General features: G+C 63.8%; 1 protein-coding gene across 8 annotated transcripts in view; it reads right to left on the bottom strand.

The window, feature by feature from the left end:
- Positions 1-1,848: 1,848 nt before the first annotated feature.
- Positions 1,849-21,394, bottom strand: part of CBFA2T3 (CBFA2/RUNX1 partner transcriptional co-repressor 3) — an 84,984-nt gene continuing 65,438 nt past the window's right edge. For 4 of the 8 annotated variants that reach the window (XM_045772739.2, XM_087870372.1, XM_087870371.1 and 1 more), the window contains exons 3-12: positions 20,903-20,980; positions 16,200-16,438; positions 16,024-16,113; positions 11,493-11,674; positions 10,613-10,836; positions 7,864-7,949; positions 7,142-7,340; positions 6,652-6,720; positions 5,062-5,252; positions 1,849-3,612 (exon numbers count right to left, since the gene is read on the bottom strand). In XM_045772739.2, coding sequence (XP_045628695.2) covers positions 3,313-3,612; positions 5,062-5,252; positions 6,652-6,720; positions 7,142-7,340; positions 7,864-7,949; positions 10,613-10,836; positions 11,493-11,674; positions 16,024-16,113; positions 16,200-16,438; positions 20,903-20,980 — 1,658 coding nt within the window. In that variant the 3' untranslated portion in view covers positions 1,849-3,312. Of the gene's footprint in view, positions 3,613-5,061; positions 5,253-6,651; positions 6,721-7,141; positions 7,341-7,863; positions 7,950-10,612; positions 10,837-11,492; positions 11,675-16,023; positions 16,114-16,199; positions 16,439-19,783; positions 19,897-20,902; positions 20,981-21,394 lie in introns of those variants that run through there. The other 4 variants (XM_087870370.1, XM_045772740.2, XM_045772743.2 and 1 more) reach the window with 4 other exon arrangements.

Here is a 21,394-nt window from a genome sequence, read left to right as displayed (position 1 = left end):
TGGACGAGGGAGCTCTGGCTGCTGCCTGGCTTGCCTGCCTCGCTCTGTCTTCCTGAAGCAGCTTTGGGCTCAGAACGGGAGAATCTGATTTAGGGGGAGGGACGCTCTATGAGCATCCGCATCTCACTGAGGGTTTGGGTCACCTGTGTGTCTAACCCTGGTGGTGGCCGGCGGGAAGGAGACCCTGCACGCTGCCCTGCTGGCCAGTGGTTTATAAGCTCAGGAGGTCGCAGGGCACGATAGTCTGAGCAGAGAGCAGGAGACTAGATCCCCTTCTGTAGATCCCCTCTTTGTGTAAGAAAGGCAGGTGCACACTGCAGCCCCTGTCCTAATGCAGAAATTCTGCCACAGCCCCTGCCCAAAGCTCTCGGTTCTATGTTTGGTTCTGCCGTGAGGTCTTTGGCCGAATGGAGTCTGAGCAGTGACGGACGGAACAACAGCTCTCAAAACATGGACCGAGCCCTAGTGCCCCTTTCAGGCTTCCCTGGGTGGGAGGAGCTCCCGGGCAGTGGTGGACACGGCACTTACCAGGACATCTCTCTGCTGCTGGGTCTGGGCCTCAGCTTCCTCAGTGCAAGCCCCCGACCCCACCTGGCTGCCATCCCCTGATCCTGCAAAGCCCTCAGCCCGCATGGGCTCCATCCCTCAGCCTGTGGTCGGCTCTTCACGCCGGGCTACTGCAGCCCCCTGGGGGCTGGCTTCTTGATATACGGGACATGGATGTGGGAACCACACTGGGAAGATGGCCTTTCAGAGCTGGCTTGAGGGTGACCTGTTCCCAACAGCTAGGGTGGAAGGGGCTGCCCTATCTTGGACCCTCGGCCTGGGTGTGGCAGGGGCACCCCCAGCCAGCCGACACACTATACCCCCTGGTAAACCTGCTTGTCCCCAAAGTGGGGGCCTTGTGAGGGGCAGGGAAATGGGCTGGCAGAGCAAACCAGCGGGTCCCAGGTGAGGGCTCCTGCATGCCTCGCCTCAGACCAGCAGCCTCACCCCACTCCTAACGTCAGGGATGTGGGTCATCGGGGCCTTAGACCTGGTCACCCGAACCCCCAGTGTACCCAGGGCAGATGCTCCCTAGACAGAACCTTGGCAAACAGAATCCCAAAACACCTGCCTCCAAGGCCCACATCCAAAACTGATGTTTTCATAGGTTCAACGCTTGCCAGAGAGAAAGACGGACGCCCAGACACACGACAGGCGGGCTTTCAGCGTCTCATCGAGAGCCCAAATCCCAAACCGGTCCTTGGTTTTCTGAAACCCATGAAAGCAAACCTTTGACAGGTGCACAGGCCTGTGGCTTGGGCCTGGGGACATTTCTGGAGGATAAGAGGTCTACCTCGACTTTCAGAATTGGGTTCCACTGTCAGGAGGATTGGGGATGGCACCTGGCCTGTGGCCCCTGGACGGAACCCTCCCTCCCAGGACCGAACAATGAATTCCTACAGCTCTGGGAAAATCACAGCAATCATGCAAACCCACTGCTCCCCGCAGGACCACGGTTCCGATTTCTTTGACAATCTACGTCCTAAGCTTTATATATTTCCGCAGTTTCCCTCTGTTTTTATTTGGCAAACATCCCTCTTTATTATCACCACCATGAACATTATTTGGACCTCTGCAAGGACTATATACATTCACATTAGCGTAGACTATTGACTTCTTGCCTCCTGGCGGGGCCCCCAAGAGCCCCAGTTTCAGTAGCTGGTCACTCCCCGTATTGCACTGCAGTCCTGGGAATCTCTCACAGCGATGCAAGAAAATGCCAGACCACGGGCCGTGTCTGCCGTGGGTCCTCCCACTGGGTCCACGCGACGGCTTCCTTACTCCTTCACTTCCTCCTTGAGATGGTCAGGGCAGCTGAGCGGGGTGAGGGGACGGGGCTGGGGGGTCCGAGAGACCACGCCCCCAAGGGGCAGGTAAAGAGAAACGTGGAGCTCTCTGCAGCTGACCGAGTCTCCAGCAGGCCTGCTGAGGGCGTTCCTGTTCGTCGCTTTCCTTCTATTTCTGAAACAGTGTGCAGAGAGGACAGTGGGGACGGCAGACTCTGGGGCCGGGGTGGCGGCGGGCGGCCTCGTGGGGTGCGAGGAGAGGTAGAGGAGGAGAGACGGAGAAGCAGCAGTTACCAGGCCCAGATGCTGTCTCCTCGAGCTTTGAAAAGCAGTCAAGAATCAACGCAAGATTGTCACAGTTTTGTTTCAGAGTCATTCTCTCCTGGGAAGGACACATTAGCGCTTTCTCACGAGTGGAAAACATGCAATGGGATGAAAATTCATGGAGGGCGTGAGGACAGATGGGGGCGTCCCCCGCACGTGTGTATACACGCAGATGCACACGCATGTGGGCAGGGCGCCCTCCGTCACGGCTGAGAAATCCAAGGGACTTCTCGTTGAGCAAAACCCTCCAAACCCCAATGTCCCCACACCCCAGACACGGAATCAAAGCAAGAGAACAGGATGACACCTGAACAAATCCAAGGGTGGAGGAAAACCGTGGACAAGATACTTTGGCAGTGACAAAACCATTTTGGATTTCGACGTCTCATGTTTGTTTTTTGGATTTCCTTTGGAGCACAGATGCCCGGCGTCCTTGGCTGGCTAGCTGGCAAGGTAGTTTACAGGTATGCTTCCTTTCCTTTTTGTTAAAAAAAACTTTTTGGATTTCTACTTAAAGCCAAAGAGTTTGACGTTAAAGAAAAAAAAACTCTGAAAAATGTTTCTTAAGTTGGAAATTGAAATCGTTCTTACTATCTTCACCGCGTCGGCCACACGCCCCTGGGGTGGCTTCTGGGCCACGGCGGCTCAGACCTCCAGCTGTAGGAGATCAGTTTTTTGTTTCCCTTTTTAATCAGGAAGGGGACAAAACCCCGTTTTCTTTGTCCACTTCTGAGTAGGTCTGTTCCACAAAACCCCCCCAAAGTTCTTCACTGAAAATATATGCCACCAAACAGATTTTTTTCATCAAAGAGAAAGTGTACGAGAGTCATGAAGACAAAAACAGGGGAGCGTGAGCGGGAGGGGGACAGGCGGCAGATGAGCCGGTCATGCTCCGGCCGGGCCGCTCTGCCGGCTAAAGCTCGGTGGGGGTCTCTGAGGACGCTCGAGCGGTCGTGGCGTGAGACCGTCAGGTAGCTGAGGAAGTTGCGTTGATGCAGTTTTTGTTGGTTCTGTTTTCTTTTGGAGAAAAGCAGTAGCAGCAGTGGCTCCCAGGGCCGGGGGGCAGCGTCCGGCGGGCTGGGGGGCCGGGGCCTGGCAGGGCCGGAGGGCGCGGCATCTGTGGGCTGGGGCGGTGGGCTCTGGGGGGAAGGGGGGGTCAGCGGGGCACAGCGTCCAGGGGGCCGGGCGGGCCAGGCGAGCCGGGGTGGGAGGGCCCCGCGGAGCTGGCCTCGCTGGGGCTGGCGGCGCCCGTGGGCAGGCAGGGGCCCAGGCTGGCCATGGCGTCAGGCTGCACGGGCCCCGGGTCAGCGACGGCGGCCGCGGGGCCCTGCAGGCTCTGGCCGCACACGTGGTGGTGCTTCTCCCAGTCCCGGTGCTGGCAGAAGGAGCCGCAGTAGCGCGCCGCGTTGCAGCCACTGCACGTCTCGCTGGCCTTGCGCCCGCAGTTCCAGCAGCTCTGAGGGAGGGGGGACACGGTCAGGGGGGGCCACAGGGTGGATGCTGGGCCCCGTCCCCCAAGTGCCCAGCCTGGCCACAGACTGGGGCAGCGCTTGCTGCAAACACACCCACTCGGGCCTGGCCACCGCATCATGGAGCAAGATGAGAACGGCCCTGACTCTCGCCACAGCTCGCGGGCGGCCCTCAGTGGCCATGGCCACCTGGCTGGGTCATTCGGGGGGTTGGGCTCGCATCACTGAGACACACAACTCCAGGCGACTCCAGTCTGGTTCGTGCAGCATTTATAGGACCATGGGGTCCTCGGGAGGGACGGCAGCCATGGCCTCTCCTCTCTTCCAGGAAGCCCTCCTAGCTTACCTGGGCTCCAACCCCAGAATGTACCTGCCTGGCTGCATAAAGACTGCCAGGCTCCAGTGTGGGGTGCACGGCCAGGCCTGCCTCAGGCACCGCCTGCCCCCTGCCATTGGGCCTCTGCTCCCTTTCTGTGGAACGAGCGGTAGCCTCAGCTGCACACGTGAGCAGGGGTACTGGGAGAGACCGGAGATGGCAGCCAAGCTGAGGATGGGGGAGCCCACGCCTGCCCCAGGAGGGAGGCCCAGTGTCTAGCCGGCCCCCAGAGCCTCCTGGGCCTCCTGCCTCGCTCTGCTAGGCCACACCGGCCTCCCTGCCGTCCTCACTCCACCAGGCGCGCCCTGGCCTCGGTCCTTGCGGCTCCCTCCTCACGGTGGCACTGCTCCCCCAGATTCCTGCCTGGCTCGCTCACCTCCTGCAGGACTCCGCTCCCACGTCACTGCCCTGGCGCCTCCCCTGGCACCTGCCTCCGTGAGGTCTGCCTGTTCTGACCCGCCTGCTTCTCCGCAGCTCAGTGTCTGCTGAGGCAGCCGGTGCAGACGCACGAGCTGACCCTCTGGGCTGGTCCACGCACACCCGTACCAGTGGTTTTGGAAACATGTCTCCTTCCGAAGGACAGTTCAAGGACCCCGGTGGAGAAGCCTTTCCTTTCCCTGACTTCTCTCACATGAGAGTCCTTTTTGGACAAGGAGGAGAAGAGGGACCCGCTGCCCCTGCCCTGCTGGACCCCGCCCAGCCTCTGATGCCCAGGCGCCAGCACGACGACGGCGCTCAGGCCCCTGCCGCGCATGCGTGTGGGCTGTAGCCGAGGCGGCACTCAGGTGCCCCCCGGGGTCTCCACACGCCCCCCGCCCCCACACGTTAGCCAGAGCATGGGCCTCCGCGTCTGCCAGCCTGGGTTTGAGTAATGGCTCCTGACACCCCCAGGCCTCCTGCCCCTGGACCCTCAGCGTCCACGTCAGCACGACGGGGACACCCACAGGAGGACCCACGTCACCGGCTGCCCAAGGTCGTGAGGCTGGGAGGCGGCAGAGTGAGGGTTGGGGGCCTGGACCTGGAGGCCGGGCTGGGGTGGGGGCTGGGCGGGTGGCCTCACCTCGCTGGAGTCCTCCTGCTGGTTGACGACGGTCAGGGCGTCCTCCGAGGCCTGCCGCCGGGCTTCAGCCAGAGCCCGCTCCATCTTGGCGCGCTCCGTGCTGATGAGCTCATGGGCCTTTCGCTCGGCGTCCGACACGGCCTTCTGCAGCTCAGACATGGCCTGCCGCTTCACCTCGTTCACCGCCTCCTCTGCAAAGGACACGCGGGCCGTCGCCACCGGCGGCCACACAGGCCTCCTCGTGCTGTGGGCGGGGCTGCGCCCCAGCCACCGGCACGCATGCGCAAACCCGGTCACGGGCGCGCCTCCCAGCCCGGCCGACACGAGCGGTCCCACACCGTCGCGCGCAGCCGCGCTGCCCTGGGGGGCGGGGCCAAGCCCACCCCCGACTTGGACTCCACGGGCATGGGGAGGGCCCAAGACCCTTGGAACCTTGGAAGCCACGAGTTCCAAGGGATGCTGATGCTGCCGGTGTCGGCACCGCCTTGGAGGCCCAGAGCCGGACCGTTCTGCCCCGTGGACAGCCGGCTTCCCGTGGCCCATGCCGAAGCAGGCCAGGGGAGGCCCCGCAGAGGACTCTGCATCCTTATCACTCCCAAAGCCGTCACCCACAGCTCCCGCCTCTGGCCTGCTCCCGTCTGAAGATAAGCACGCCGTCCCTGCGGTTGCTGCGGTGGGCTGAGCTGTCTGGCTACGGCCAGAGCGTCTGCTTCGGCTTCACTCTGCTCTCCAGCACTGGCAACCACCCATGGCCGCTCAGCCCTGCCTCAGTTTACCTGGTAGTGCTCTTCTTGCCGTGGTGAGGGAACTGAGATGGGGCTGAGCAGGGCTCCTGTTAACGAGCCTTCTGTGTGAGCCTTTGCATGCTGGGTGTGGCCGAGATGCCGGCAGTGCCCCGGTGCCCATGAGCTGCCTGCCCCCCAAGTCACCATCGGAGCCCTGTGCAGCTGTCACCAAGGGTCCACCATGGGCCAGAGGGGACAGGCCAAGGGAGATGAGGACCCCATCCTCCTGCCAGGCCTGGGCCTTCCCCCACTTTGCTCTAGGCAGCTGCTGCCCATCTGTGGCCCCTCGGCCTCCGACTCTGGGGTGGGACGCTCCCCTCTCTGCTCTCAAGATCCTGAGATTTTTCTCCCTTTCCCTTACACTTCACATTGAATCCATCCACGATCAAAACCTCTCAGGGACCCTGCTGCTTCTCTCCACTGGTGCTGCCTCAGCGGAGCACCCACCCCCTCTTTCTTTCTCAAGCTGCCCACTGGCTCCTGCTTCTACCTGGCCCTCCCCACCGTCTGTCCCCACGATGCAGGGAACATGTACCGTAGGCACTCCAGCTCTGTCTCTCACACACGTGTCTGTGCACATGCATGTGCGTGCGGGACTCAGGGACCTGCTCTGTTCTGCTGAGAGGCACACTCATTTGCCTGCAAATGGCAGGCAGCAGCTGTCCTGCCCTGAATACTAAGTGCACTCGGACCCCCTGCAGGGTCTGTAGAGCCCTGTGAGCTTTGCCAAGTGAGCACCCATGCAGACGGTAGCTCTGATGAGAGGGCAAGAAGCCCCCTGCCCCCCCAGGCCGATGGCACTCACCAGCCTTCCTCCATATCTCCTCGGGCATGTAGCCAGAGAGGGTCCGAGGCAGGAACTCCCGGTGGGCATCTGAAACACAGGGACGGCCAGCATCATGCACAGAACGGGGCCATACTCAGCTGGGTAAGGCGCACATGGTGTGTGTCCTTGGGGGGGGGGTCCCCTGACATGCCCCTGGTTGGAAACCCTGTAACTGCTGCTGGTGTGGGGCAGAGCGCTGTCAGGAAGGAGGGTGCGCTGGAGCACCTTGGACTCAGCGGGGACCTGGGCCTGTCCTGGGCCTCTCTTGGATTCCGTGGTCATCTCCCCTGAGTCTGGGCTTCCAGCAGCTTGGACCGTATCTTTACGCAGAGCAAAAAAAGGCACCTCCTTCTCCAGGGAAACTCTTGGGTAGTATTTTACTGTAGTGCCAGAACGGGGGTGCTGGTCTTGGTCCTCGCTGCCCCTGCAGTGCACCCCCTGCCCCCCACGACGCCCCCTCGGCACGCACCTAGCTGAGACCCCTCTGTACCCGCGGAGCTGTTGAGGGGCCGGGCAGTGGCAGGCATGGGGCCCTTCTTGGCGTCCTCGGTGTCGCTGTAGCGCCGGATCCAGTGGTTGAGCTCCTCGCGGTCGGCTTCCTGGCACTGACGCAGCACCGTGAGGGACCGCCGTGTCTTCTCAGCCATGTCCGTGATGCAGTTCAGAAGCTGTGGGCAGGCAGGTGGCGGCTGTGAGCATGTGGGGGATGGCCCACCCTGGGCCTGGGCCAGCCGGCTGTCCAGGACGGCTGGCCACAGTGAGCTCAGGGCCACAGTGTGAAAATCGCCTCCCACCGCCTGGAAAGGCACCAAGCGCCGGGGTGGGGGTGGGGTGCAGACCTGACTCTTAGGCTGGGGCTCTCCTTTCAACTCTCCAGGTAGTGCTGCGCTGGGGAGAGCAGATGGGCAGAGCTGCCCTGGGGACCTCACCTGCCTGGGCTCCCTTCCCACCAAGGAGGCGGGGGAGGGATGACCCTGAACAGTGTGGAGGGGCCCCAAGTCCCATGAAACCACCTTTCTCCGGGAGACAGAGAGGCTGTGTAGGGGCGGGGTTGGGAAGGTTCTGAGGGGCTGACCGGAAGCGAGGGCCTGCTGAGGAGGGAGGCACATAGCAAAGGGGAGCCCACAGTGAGCCCCCGGCCCCCCGCAGCCCCAGGGCCCCACGGGCTGGGCGGAACCCCAGGACACTCACGTTGTTGAGATGCTTCCACTCCTCCGCCCACTCCCGCTCCGTGAGCCTATGGTCGATCACTTCCTCCTGCCGGGACCCGTGAACGGCTGCAGGGGTGTGTGGACGCTCAGGCCCCGCCCCAGGCCCCAGGCCCCGCCCCCACCCAGGCCCCTCCCCGTGTTCCCCAGGCCCCGCCCCTCGCCCCAATCCCTGTCCTTGGGCTTGGCTTTACCTGCCTGAGAGAAGTGGACAAGGGTGAGCAGGGGGACCCTGGGCACTGAGCCTCCATCCACCGACTTTGGGGGGAGGTCAGGAACAGGCCTGGCCTTTACTCAGTGTTTGGGAGGAAGAGACGGGCCCCCATCCCTCAGTCTAGGCTTGGCCACCCCTCCCCTACGTCCCTGTCTCCAAATCTAGCACATCTTTGTTTTTCTGCGCTGCTGCCTGTGGAAGCTGCCTCAGGCCCCACTTTGATGGCCTTGTCTCTCCTCCAAAGCCCTCAGGGGCTCACTGGCGGCTGCCTGGCTCAGCCCATGCTGTCCCGCTTCCTCTCAGCCGGCTGGACTCCTACACACCCCTTGAAGCCCAGGTCCCAGGCGCCTTCCTCCGCAGCCCCGAGCCCTTCCGAAGTCATTCAGCCCCACACGTATGCAGGCATAAACAGTCCTGGCCGTGTCCTTGTTTATTCTGTCCCCGCAACGGGCGGCGTCTGTCCCTAGGGCAGGGCTGCTGTGTCTCCCGGCCGAAGTCCAGCTGGGCAAGAGACCGTGCTCTGGCTCATCTGCTGGGTCCAAGTGGGGTCCCCTGGGAGACCAGACACCCCAACACTTGTTCCCCGCAGGACCCGGGCCCCTCACCTCACCGCGCTGTCAGTTTCCCTACCCTGCCTACCTGCCGGGGTGTGAGAGGGCTCTGTGGAGGCACACAGGAGGGGACGGCCCTCCACCGGCGGTTCTACCCTCACTCCCACCTGACTGGTGGGAGCACTGAGGCTGGCGACGGGGATGGGATTGCCCAAAGTCACCCAAGGTCAGCCCGCGCCTCCACTGTGCCCTCAGCTACTGGCTGGTACAGCTCCAGAGACTGAAACAGTGGGGTGCCTTCCCCCCCCCCCCCGCCCCGAGCCTGGTAATGAGAAACAAAACAACCCTGAACTGAGGAATTCACCAATGCAACAGATGTTTGACCTATATCAAATGCTCTCAGCCCCACGCTGCTGTGGTGCCCCAAGCCTATGCTGGGTGACCCAGAGCTGACCAGGGCTTCCTGGGTGGGGTCTCTCTGTTGAGGCCTTTTCCAGCCCCGAGGGTCTCCTAGCCCCCCCAAACCTGAAATGCGTCCTCAAACTGCAGCAGAAGAGAGAGGCAGCAGCCACAGCCTACTGTCCACCACCCGGCCCTGCCACCCGCGGCACCAGGGCCTGCGCCAACGCCCCGACCAAAATAGTGGCTGAGATCTGCCTGACAGTTGGCGTTTATTTTTGCATTAGCAGAAGCGGGTGGGAATTAGCACCTGCCCAACCCGGCTGCAGGGAGCCAGACGCCGTCACCTGCTGCCTGGGCCCAGGCCCTGCAAGCTTCCGCAGGGTGGGGGCGGGGAGATGGCCTTGTACAGGGTGAGGCCTCCGCTGACCCTGCCTCTGGGCCCCCCACTGGTGCCCTGGGACTCACAGGGGCAGCTGTTTCCAGGCTGTCCCCCCAGTATGCCGGGGGCCGCCAGGTTGTGGGCGGGTTCCAGCCATCTCTTCGTCCCCCCCACAGAGGGGGTCAGGAGGTCAGGCAGACACGGCTTGAAGGCTTTGGGCATATGCATTTGGTTTTCTGGGCCTCGTCCTCTGTGACACGGGCCTGCCCATGCATCACACCCACGTACTACCAGCGTCAGAGCATGTTGCCACCCGTGATGGTACTGGTAACCCATAGCAGCCCCTCCCCTGTGCCAGGCCCTGTGTGAACTCTCCTCACACCAGCCCGAGGGGTGGGACTCCCACTAGACCAGCTGACAGAGGAGGAGACAGGCCGGCGCTCACACCGCACACCCAAGGCCGCGCAGTGGGGAACTGGTGCAGCTCAGAGGATCCCTTTGCTCCCGGGGAGCCAGGCTCCTGCCTCTCCCTCCCCCGTGCACAGCTCACCCCGTGACCTAGAGTTGTGGGGCTCCCTCTCGTCCTGCACACAGAGCAGGATGGGGTGTGCATAGTCAGTGGTGCTCAATGAGGGCCCGTGAGTCTCAGGGCATTTGCTTTCCCTGGGGTGCCTGGGCCCAGTGTGTGGGCGTGGCCTGGAGGCAGGAGCTGCAGCCGTGACTCACACGCCCACCCTGCCCAACAGGGGGTCTCTTCCTGGCTGGCCCTGACGCCACATCCAGGCCGCACACCCTGTGTGTGTACCTGGCAGGTGGCCAGCGCCCCTCCAGGTACGCTCTAGGTTCCCTCAGGCCCTGTACCTGCCCCTCCCTGCCCAGCCCCCGGGGCAGGCTCCTCTGAACCACAGCCCTTCCCTGGGGGAGGGAGGCCCCTGACCCTGAGGGTGGGGGATGTCAGATCCCTAAGACAGAGGTCTGGGAAGGATGGCCCTCCCTAAGGCTCAGGGGCACAGCCCAGCAGGGTGGGGTTTCCCTCTGGGCCCACCCCACTCAAATCCTCTCCCCACACCCATTTCCTCGGCATCCTTCCTGGACAGACAAGGCCAGGCGGTATCCGCGTATCTGCCCCGCTCTGTCTCTCCCCGAGCCTCCCCGGCGTGCCCCTGCTTCCCAGCGCACTGCTCACGGAGTTGCCGATGGCGCTCCCTCAGCTCCCGGGGGTCAGGGTGGCGGTAGGAGTCCCGGAAGTGGTGGGCCATGGCCATGTCCTCGAGGCGGTAATGGGGCGGCTGCGTGGCATGGGGCAGTCCGTTGCTGGGGCTGTAGCGCTGGGCGGGGCTCAGGGTGCACGGCCGTTTGCTGAGGTGGTCGGGGTGCAGCGGGTCACGGTCTGACCCATTCTCTTTGGTCCTGACCCAAAGAGCAGGCAAGGTCACAGACCAGGAACCATGAACAAAGCCGAGCAGAACGGGTGAGAGGGAGGCAGGCGCGGGCAGAGAGAAGGAGGAAGCGCCGCAGGACAGATGCACAAGCAGAGACGAGGCCCAGCCCAGCCCCCACTCTCCCTCTTCCCCGGGGCTCGTGCCAGCCTCCACTGCCCACTGCTGTCTGGGCTCCTGCGGCCGGTGGTCAGGGAGCCTGAGCCCCTGTTGAGGGAGTGAGGAGATGGACATGCGTCGTCCAGTGGCCAGACAAGCGCAGCTCTGTGGGCCAGCACTGAGGGCCAGCCCGGCCGCCAGCGGACCTCAGGTGCCTGGACGCTCAGGTCCACATCCAGCCCAAAGCAAAGAGCCAGGCAGTTTCTGCCACATAGACTCCCTCCTGACCCCTCCCTGGTCCTCCCAGGGGCCATCTGCGTTGTCAGGATGCTGCACCCAGCCCTGTGTGGTGGCCTCGCAGGCAAGGCTCAACAGCCTCGGGTCACTAGCTGCAGGCCACGGAATGCAGCATGATGTCGGCCCACGTGCTGTCAGCTCTCGCACGAGACGTCGGCAGAGCCGAGGTACAAGAAGGCAGTTCTGGAGAGTCAGGCCCTCTGCCGTCTCCCTCCCCAGCCTCCCCTCTACCTGTCAGGTGTCCTCCTCTTGCCGTTCTCGTTGACTTCCAGCAGGAGCTCAGAGGAGTCGATGGGAGAGGAGGCACTGGCATCCAGCAGGAGCTGCTCATGCTGGGCCAGGTACTGGGCGGGGGTCTGCTTGGCCAGGCGCGCACAGTGCAGGAGCTCCCTCTGCAGCAAGGGCAGGTTTGCCTGCATGGGGGGACAGGGGGCTGCGGTCACTGCCGGCAGGGGCCAAGTGTGCTCTAATGTGAGGCAGGGAGGCCACAGCCAGCTTTGCTTTGTGGCCTTGGGCATGTTGCACGACCTCTCTGGGCCTTGTGTTCTGGGAATGTGGGTGGGACTGTGCCCCCCCCCCCCGGGCACACAGTGATTTGAGGTGCAGTGGGACCCTGAGTCCAGATCCTGGACCCCCAGGCTGGGGTTTCTGCACGTCACCAAGCTTCCTCCCCTGACGGCACCTGAAGAAGGCAAGGAGGGGATCGTACCCAGGACTCCTTGCCTTTACCAGTGGGAGCAGGCACCAGACCACGCATCGTGTGGAGGGGGACAGCGGAGTCTCAGAGTGGGGGAGGGGCAGCCCCCCAACGGCTAACTGTAAAAGGAGAAGCTGGGAGCAGCACCCCGCATGTCTGCTCCAGACCCCGGGGTGCAGCCCCAGCGCTCCCACCTCCTGTGGGTGTCCAGGCCAGCCCCACCCCAAGCAGCCTGGGACCCAGACCACACGCGGGCACACGCCCACCCCCCTGGGAGCTGTCACATGCGTCACCTCCCGCGATCCTTACAACCATCCGTGGACACACACGACAGCGTGGTCCCCATGTACGGGTAAGGAGCACACAGCACAGTGAGGAGAATGACACGTCCGGTGGGGGGCACAGGATCCCGGTGGAGTCCCCGTCCAGTATCGCCACGTGCAACCACCGCGCCCCCAGGTCTGCTCCAGCCCCACCCCCTGCGTGTGCCGCTGGGCCGCAAGCAGGCTCCTCCCGCCATCCAGAGTCCTCCCAGAGCTTGGCACACGGCGGGGGCAGGCTGGATGGGGGCCCAGCGGCAGGCTGCTTGGGAGAGACAGCAGCTCCAAGGATTTGTAAATAAATACAATCCCCCAACTTTCTCAGGGCATTTCAGAGCTGCCACCACCTCCTGCCTCTGCCGCCCCCGTGAGCGCGTCCACCCGGACCTGATCGAGCAGCCAATGCGTTTTTGTCCAGCAGAGCCTGCTGCGAGGCCTGTTTTCCTATTTGGATAGCTGAATGGGGGCCAGCCCGCCATCTGTCGAACACGTTAGGACCATGAGCTGGGAAAGGAGGTCCCGGGAGGTCTGAAGACGCCAAACATCCTCCCTGTCCCTCGCCGCCCCCCCCCCCCCGCCCCCGAATGGCCTCCCCTTGGCTGGCTCAGCAGGGTGGGGACTGCAGGGACACCGGCTGGCCGGCTGGTCGCTGTTAGGGCCGTGGAAACATCTGGATTCCTGGCTGGCTGGGGCCAGCTGGGAGCCGGGGCTGCCGGCGAAGGGCCAGCCGGGTGGGGCCACGTCTCCCAGCTTCTGAAAGCCCTACCACGTAGCCAGCCACGCACAGCGTCAGTCTGAGGAGAGGGTTCAGGGGTCCTGGGGTCCTTGGTGGAGGAGGGGGGTAAGGGGAGCCCCAGGCCAGAAAAATGGGTGGAGGCCACGGGGCGGCTGGTCTCACACATTCCTCTAGGGCAGCAGTCCCCATTCTGTCCCCAGGGCTCCAGGTGCAGGGGAGGCCCGGCCACCCAGATGTGGACAGGCTGAGGTGGCTACCAGAGCCCCGTGCACACCGACATTGCAGGAAGGCCCAGAACAACCTTCTTCACAGATGGGAACTCAGGCCAAAGGGACATCAGCGATTGCACAGATAGCTGTGATGGGGGGGGAGGGTTGGCTGAGCTATGACCCCCATTTAACGAGGGCTTGTGGTGTTTCTGCGGCTTTGTCCAGGGCCTCCTGTAACGCCCACACAGCCTGTGAGCTGTGGGCCCGGAGATCAGCCCACCCTGGCTCTGCCCTTTGACCCTGGGCAGGACACGTCACTTCTGGACTTCTGCCTCATGTGTGAGTGGGGCCGTGCGAAGCTCCCCGTCCTCCTGCCCTGGGTGTGCGTTACCTCGCGCATTCCTGCCCCCATGAGGGGGTCACCATGGGAGAGGCCTGCTAGTGCCCCCTCAAGGGCACACCCCGTGGTAGGCCTGGGGGGCGGTGAATCCCCGGGAAGGTGCTACCCCTCCCCCAGCCCAGGTCACAGACAGGAAGCCGGGGTCACGCAGAGGCTAGGCAGGGGGAACTCCTGCCATGCTCCCCTGTGTCACTGTGTTCTAAAGTGGCTGGGGCTCCTGCCCGGGGTGGGGTGGGGGCTGCTCCCCACGCAGGACCTCGGGCCAGGTCTCTGGCCGGCACCACGGCCTGCCGACAGAACTGGCTGCACCCCAGGAGCTCCATGTCAGGGACGTGTCCTTGACAGCGTGCTGGCCCCAAGCCCTGGGTGGGGTCACGGAGCGTGGCTGGCAGGCCCCGGTGACCACGAGAGCAGTCTAGGCGTGAGAGCCCTGGGAGCCCTTCGAGACCACGGTGGGCTGAGGGGAAACAGAGCCAGAGAGCTCCGTCACAGGCAGTGCCGGCCGCGGCGTGGCCTGCCTCCCACCACGTTGGGCTGTGTCTGGGAGGACGCTGGGGGTGGGGCTGGCAGTGCCGTGGGCGGGGGGCTGCAGGCCCGGCTGGGGCCAGGGCAGGGGACACCGGATGTTCCCCGCTCCTCCGATAAACAAGGACAGCTGAGCGGGCGGGGACATCTGCTGTAAATATTTGATCTGACAGAACAAGCAGGCGCGCTGTGTCCCCAAAGATGGGGAGCGCGGAGTCAGCAGTAAGTGGAAGGAGGGGAGGGAGGGGCAGGGCTCCTGCTGCGAATGACTGCCAGATGGGCCCAAACCCTGGCGTGGCTGCTGGCGTCCCAGCTCAGGGTGTGAGCACAGCAGGGTGTGGGCGGGAGGGCAGGAAGGAGGGAGGACGGATGCGGGGTGGGACCCAGGGTCCCCTCCACGGGGGCTGTAGGGAACGTGGTACCAGCCCAGGGCAGGCCCTGCAAAGGCCAGGACTCTGGAGTCTGATGGCCCCGGGTCCAGCTGGACTCCGCCTCTCTACAGCGGGGATCTGTGAACCAGCAACGGTGGGAGTTCTGCGCCGCCCCCTCCTGGGGCTGCGGGGTGGGGGGTCAGCAGGAGCGCGTGCGAAGAGTTTTGCAGAACGGGCCTCATCTGCAAAGCGTTTAAACGCCCCGACGTGAAGCGAGCGTCTGCCACCTTCCCAGTGGCCTGAGGATGACTTCCATGGCACGTTTGCAGAAACTGAGTCAGACAGGGGTGAGCTAGCTTGGCCGGGCCAACAGTGGCGGCTCAGCGGCAGGGCTCCAAGCCAGGAGCCTCTGGCCGCGTGTGTCCTCCAGACCCTCTGGAGGCAGTCCCGATCAGGGCCCGCCACGCAGGTGAGCGGGGCCCAGGGAAACCTCACCTCCTGGGCGAGCTCTGTGGAACCCTGACCACCGGAGGGCCCAGAAGTAAAGGGTCACAGAGTCACAGCCACTCGGACAGTGTTTCCCCTTTGCCCTCTGTGGGAGACACATGATTGTCCTTGTGGAGGGAAGGCCCTGAGAAAGACCGCAAAGAGAAGCGGGTCCCGCGGGGTCTAGAACTATGCTCGCCCTGTTCCGTGTGCACATGAATCACCCAGCACCTTGCTGAAATGCAGATTCCGACTCTGGGCTGGGGCCCAGGAACCCGCACGGCTCACCATCCCCGTGTTACTGCTGTGCCAGCCCGGCACCACCCGCCCCTGCATAGAGGCCCTGGTCCACTGTTACCCTCCACGTTTGACCACACGACCCTCGTTCTCTGACACCCACTCCTCCATGCGTCTGCTGACCCACGCAACCCCCCACTGCCCGTCCGTCTGTCTGTCCCCTGTCCCTCTCCCCTCCCTCTGGTCCAGCCTCATGCCAAACACAGCAGGCACACCCCTGCCTTGAGCCTCTGTGCGTGTAGTCCCTGAGGCTTGGGAGGCTCTGTCCTCCACTATCTAGCTGCTTCCCTCCCTCACCCTCCTCAGCCCGCGCCAACATGCCCCCCACCTCCACCGATCTGTAGCCGTTGTTGGAGGGCCCAGTTCCCTCCCACCACGTCCCCAGGCCTGATGCACGACCAGGCACACAGTGGGTGCTCAAGACATAGCTGTTGAGAGGATGAGTGCATCTGACCCACACTGCAAGATGGACCTGGGGGGCTCTGAAAGCACAGGGTCTGGAGGCAACTGGTCTGCAGCCTTAACTAGTAGGGATCGGCCCTGGCTGGTCAGCGCGGCTCCCACACGGCACCCTCTGGTAGGCCGAGGGCGGTGGCTGATCACAGCAGGTGGGGAGCAGATGCGGCACTCCACGGCCGGCCCGGCTACAAGGGGAGAGGGACGCCTGCTCACCTTCAGGAATGGCCGGCCCGGCTACAAGGGGAGAGGGACGCCTGCTCACCTTCAGGAAGGGGATGACGAAAGGGCGCAGGGGGAAGTTGGTGGCCTCCTGGAGCTTGGAATGGAACTCCTCGATGGTCAGCGTGGAGTTCTGAGCGAAAAAACACATGTGCAGTCAGGCCGAGCCCCCGGCCCGGCTCCGCAGACCGCCGGGCCTCCGCCACCCGCCCCACTCACCACGAGCCCCAGCACCAGCGTGCGCACGCGCTCCCCGATCTCCGGCGAGATGTCGCTGCCGAACTGCTGCAGGGTGGTGAGGAAGCGCTTGAGCTTGCTGAGCTGCCGGGCCCCGCAGGCCGGGGGCAGGTGCTGCGTGGACAACGAGGCCGTGGACGAGGTGGCCGGGCCATTGCTGAAGCCGCTGGGTGTGGACGGGGCACCGTTGACGGCCGTCGGCGAGTGACTGCCGTTCATCACTGCGGGAAGGAGAGGCGGGCTGAGGACGATGGCTGAGAGAGGCTGCGGGCCGGAGCCAGCTGCGGTGCCACGGGGGCCCCGGACACCCTACACGGGTGTGCAGACTGGGGCCCCAGGTCAGCAGCGGGTGGGCCTGGGCCGGCGTGCGGCCACGATCCGGGGGTGGTCCTGGCTCAGCACCACCCCTCTGGCCTTGCTCTGGGCTGCACGGTCGGGCCCGCCACTGCCAGAGGGCACCACACCAGGACCCCGCCAGGCTGCTCAGGTGACCGCTGGGAACGAGCAGAGGGGCTTCTCCTCCATGAGGGACCTGGGGGCCCACTTCCCCCTTTCCGGGGAGCGGTGGCTCACCCTTCCTGAAAGGCCACGACCCTCTCCTCTGCCACGACGGCCCCAAGTGGTGCCCCACGGCCTACACAGGCCCCATCGCCTGGGCTCACAGGGCACGGAGTGGGGCAGGGGGCCCTGGACGGCCTGGACAAGTGGGGTTGGATCCTGGCCCAGAGGCCCCTGGTGGCTACTGTCTGGGCCTGCCACACACACGGTGTGAATGCACAGGGGCCCTGGGCTGTGTGGGGAGTACAAGCAGCAGACCCAAGGCCCCTGTGATGAGCGCACTGCAGGGGTCACAAAAGCAGCACCGGAGGTCACCAGGCCCCAACACCAGGGTCAGTATCCCAGGACTGGTGGACACCTGGGGTCACCATGCCATGTCCCGGGACAAGACCTCACTCCTCAGCTTCGAGGGACGGAGGGGAGGCTGAGCCTATGCCCGGCCTGCGGCCCAGTGCCCCGGCCTTGGCCTATGCCCGAGCCTTAATGACTAGGGTCTGCGGAGACGTCAGAGGTCGTGGGTGGTCAGGGCCCCCGTGATAGCGGAGGGGGCTCCAGATGCGGGAAGGGGGGCTGGCACATCTGGGAGTCCTGAGGCTTGTCTGATACACCCAGAGGCCATGCACACCTTGCCCACCCCCGCCAGAGGCCCAGGCACCTGCTCCAGGCAGCTCCCGTGTTCACACGCTGAGCCCCGTGCACACTCACCGGCCTGCCCCTCCTCCTGCACCCGAACACGCTCCCTACATGACAGTCTGAACCCCGTGTCCTGATACGTGCCTTCCGTGCCCCACCTCCACTCCCTGCCTCAGCATCATTACACGCACTCCCACGCACATGCCGTACACACTCATACCTATACACATGCACGTGCACACACAACACCCGTGTGCACACGCACCACACACAAACATACCCATGTACTCTCAGACCCCCCACATACACACGCATGCACACACAGACATGCAGACATGGACATGCACACACATGGACACGTGCACACAGGACACACACAGACACATGCACACACATGGACACTCAAACGTGGGCACACGTGGACACATGGATACACGTGCACACAGACACACACATGTACATGCACACACGGACACATGCATACATGGACACATAGACTCACACACATGTACATGTGCACGCAGACACACGTGCACACACGGACACACAGGCATATGCAGCCCCTCACAGCCATACGCGTGTGCATGACAGCACCCATGTACACACACATATGCATATACACACATGTACACACCTCCCTCTCGCTCAGCTGTGGCCCACAAGGCCCATGCCTGCCCCTCCCACCTTGTCCAGCTGGGGCTGTGCACAGAGGCCATGCAGGGGGGTCTGGGGAGGGGGGCAGCTCAGGGCTGCTGCCCTCTCAGGACGGAATTTCTCGAGGCTCCAGCCCCCTCCACGGACCTGTGGCTGAGACCCGGCAGCCTGTGAGTGTGGAGACAGGAGCAGGAGCTCCTGTCTCGGGGATGTGGATGCGGCCAGGGTCTGCTCTGTGAAGCGGCTTCTCCGGAGGCCACACGTCTGCTGCTCACTCTGCTTGCTTTGGATGGTGGGCGTGTGGGTTTGCTGCTCCGGACCACGCCTGCCCTGCCCATCCCGACCCGGCCCTGGAAGTGTCCTCTGCAAACTCTCGTGGCCTCGGCCTCGGCCCCTCCCACAGCTGTGGCTCTCCTGGGTCCTTGTCACCCCACCATCTGCCCTGCAGGCCCAGGGGACACAGCTCCCACTGAGTCCAGCCCTGGGGCTGCACTGTCCCCCATGGGCTCTGGAGCCGGCCCACCCCTGCCCCCAGAGCCCTCTACTGAATGCCCTCTGTTAACCCTGAGGCTGCTGTCCGGCTGGCTCGGCCTGCACCAGGCACCGCCCACACCTCTAGCTGCGATGGCTGGCTCCTCCCCACGGACCTGCTGGCCAGAGACACCTGCAAACGTCCCTCCCTGACTCACTGAGCTGGACTGCTGGCCAGGAGCCAGGCACCCAACCCACAGGTGGCAAGGCTCTCTGTTATCGTGCACACTCCATCCGGTTCCCCAGACTGCCTGCATCCGCGGGTTGACCCCAGCACACCATAGGCCCTCAGCAGCAGACACAGCTCTGCTCTCATGGGCATGAGAAGCCGCCCTGGCTGCGAGGGGACACCTGCCTGAGGCCTCACGTCTGCCTGGACTAGCACAGGGGGGTGAGAATGGCGGCCTGGCCTCAGTTTCTTCATTTGCAAATGGCCCTTGGCTTGAAGTCGGGTGCCTGGCCCCCTTCCACTCCATGTGTCCCTGGATTATAGAACCTAGGCTGTCCTTCTACCACTGGAAAGAGCTGGGAATGCTGGACCCTGATTACTTTTACGTGTTGGGGGATCTCTTGTCAGTAACTGGCCACCACGTGGAAGTTGGAAACCCGCGGCTGAAGGCCAGGCTTTGTGCTGCCTCCTGTCCTGAGACGGCCCGAGTATTCACGTCTGCTCTCCCCTCCCCCGGAGACACTGCGCAGTCGGAGCCCATTTGCCCCCTGGTCTGAATGATCTCAGCAGCACCTTCCAGGGCCTAGAAGGGACACACCAGCCCCGGGGTGTCACCTCATTCTGGGGCCTCCCTCGCTCTGCGGTGGAGAGCGAACGCCAAGCACGGGCACGGAGCATTCCGTCCCTCATCCTGTCTGAGGTGCTGTGCACAGGACCCTCTGAGGGAGCAGGAGACCCCACTGTTGTGCCAATGTTCTCTCTCCCTGCTGAGCTCCAGCCGACACCCTGGTCAAGAGTGATGACAGCCGCCGGCCGTCACCCTGGCCAGGCCAGGAGGTGGCCCTGCTGCCACGGGAGAGCTCACCACAGCACGGAGCAGCTTCCCTGCAGCAGCGCTGGGCCGTCACCAGGGTCTGGTTCTTCCAGAGGCTTCTAAGATGAGTAGCTATCTCTACCTCCTGGGCCCCCACCCGGCGGCCACCGGCCCAGCCTGGGCCTGACCTCCCTGCAGCTCTCTTACCAGCTTGCCCTCGGCGCCTGGGTCCTCCCGGTGGCCTGCTTGCCCTCGCTCGCCCGTGTTCCCTCCCGCGGGCTGCCGGGCAGTCTCAGCAACTTGCTAAAGAGACGCCGAAAATAACCCCCGGCCACAAGCGCTTTCATTCCCACAACAGGTGTGTTACTAAGTTAGACCGCACACGTGTCCCCGGCTGAGGTTTGGGGGCACACACTAGCACCCCTGCGGCTCCCCCGGCCCCGGGGCCTGGGCGGGGGTCGTGCTGGGACGTGGAGCCCGACAAGCAGCCCCTCCCGCCAGCCCCTCTCCCCGTCAGTGCTGCGGCTCCGGGGACCCGCTGGGCGCCAGAGCCAGGCCGGGGCGGCACACGGTAGCAGCAAGGACAGAGGCATCGCGGGACATAAATAATGCAGGACTGCCGTGCCACCTCCTACTCAGAACCTGGGGGCTCTGCGGGGCCACACAGGGCCGTGCGGGCCCCAGGCGTAGAGTCGAGGCCTGTCCTGACCACACTCGCTGGCTGACAAACTACGACCACGGCCCTGGAGCGGGTTCCGCCACGGGCGTCAGCTGTGGCCCCGAGATGTCGGCAGAAATGTCCACTGGTGACAGAGCGCCCCGCGGGTCCCAGGCCTCGTGAGACCAGCATCTCATGCTCCTCGTAATTGCCCTTGGCAGTAGGTGCTGGGATGACTACCGTTTTACAGGTGGAGAAACTGAGTCACTGGGCCAGGAGGGGTGGGAGCTGGGGCCTGAGCCAGGCCGGGGTTTGCCCTCAAGACAGCCAAGTGACTGACTTGCTGTTGACATTCGACCTTTTCACAACTCTGGGATCTGGATCTGCCTCAGTCACCCTGTTCTGTGCTGGGGGAGAAGGGGGCTCAGAGAGGACGCCCAGCTGCCCAGGGCCACAGCACTTGCGAGCACTCGGGTCTGTCTCGGGGCTCTGCGCTCCTGGGCCTGCCCGCCGGCCCCCTCTTCCCTCTAAGGGAGGCAGGGCTAATGAACACAGCAGGTGCAATCCTGGGGGTGCAGGCAGTGGGGTGCACCGCCGTGGCCTTCCAGGGCAGAGGGTGCCGGTATGAGGACCTCCCAGGAGGCCGTGGTTTTTGTTATTTTACTTACAAAGACAGACCATAGACCATTTTAAGCAGCCATGAAAACGGCCGTGGGGCAGGGACATCGTGGGCCCGTCCTCTCGATCTGTAAGCAAAATAAGAAAAACACGCTGTCAGGAAAGAGCAGGCGGGTGGGCAGGGCTGCCCGAGGGCGCCCACAGTCGGCCCCTCCCCTCTGCCTCTCGACAGCAGTTTTGGGGATTGGGACTCTGTCACTGCCTCGGGCCAGTCCGTTCCCTTCTCTAGGCCTCAGTTCCTCCACTGTAAAATAACGGGGTTGCATTGGGGGGTCTCTTAGGGCCATTTCTGGGAGGACCTCCTAGAGCTCGACAAGCCTTGTGATGTCTCCATCGGTGGGACACCTTGGTTCCTAAAAATCTCTCTTCCTGGAAGGTGCCCGCTAACCCTACTTGGCACTGTCCCCAAGGGACCCGGAGCCCAAGCCGACAGGGTGTGAGGTCCATTGACAGACAAATCAGTGGTGATTTGAAAACAAGGC

Source organism: Ursus americanus, chromosome 21 (genome assembly GCF_024610735.1).
Source record: "Ursus americanus isolate L20-20 chromosome 21, mUrsAme1.1.p, whole genome shotgun sequence".
NCBI classification, from domain to species: Eukaryota; Metazoa; Chordata; class Mammalia; order Carnivora; family Ursidae; genus Ursus; species Ursus americanus.
The sequence above is the reverse complement of the archived record's forward strand: the minus strand, read 5'-3'. Positions and strand labels throughout refer to the sequence as shown.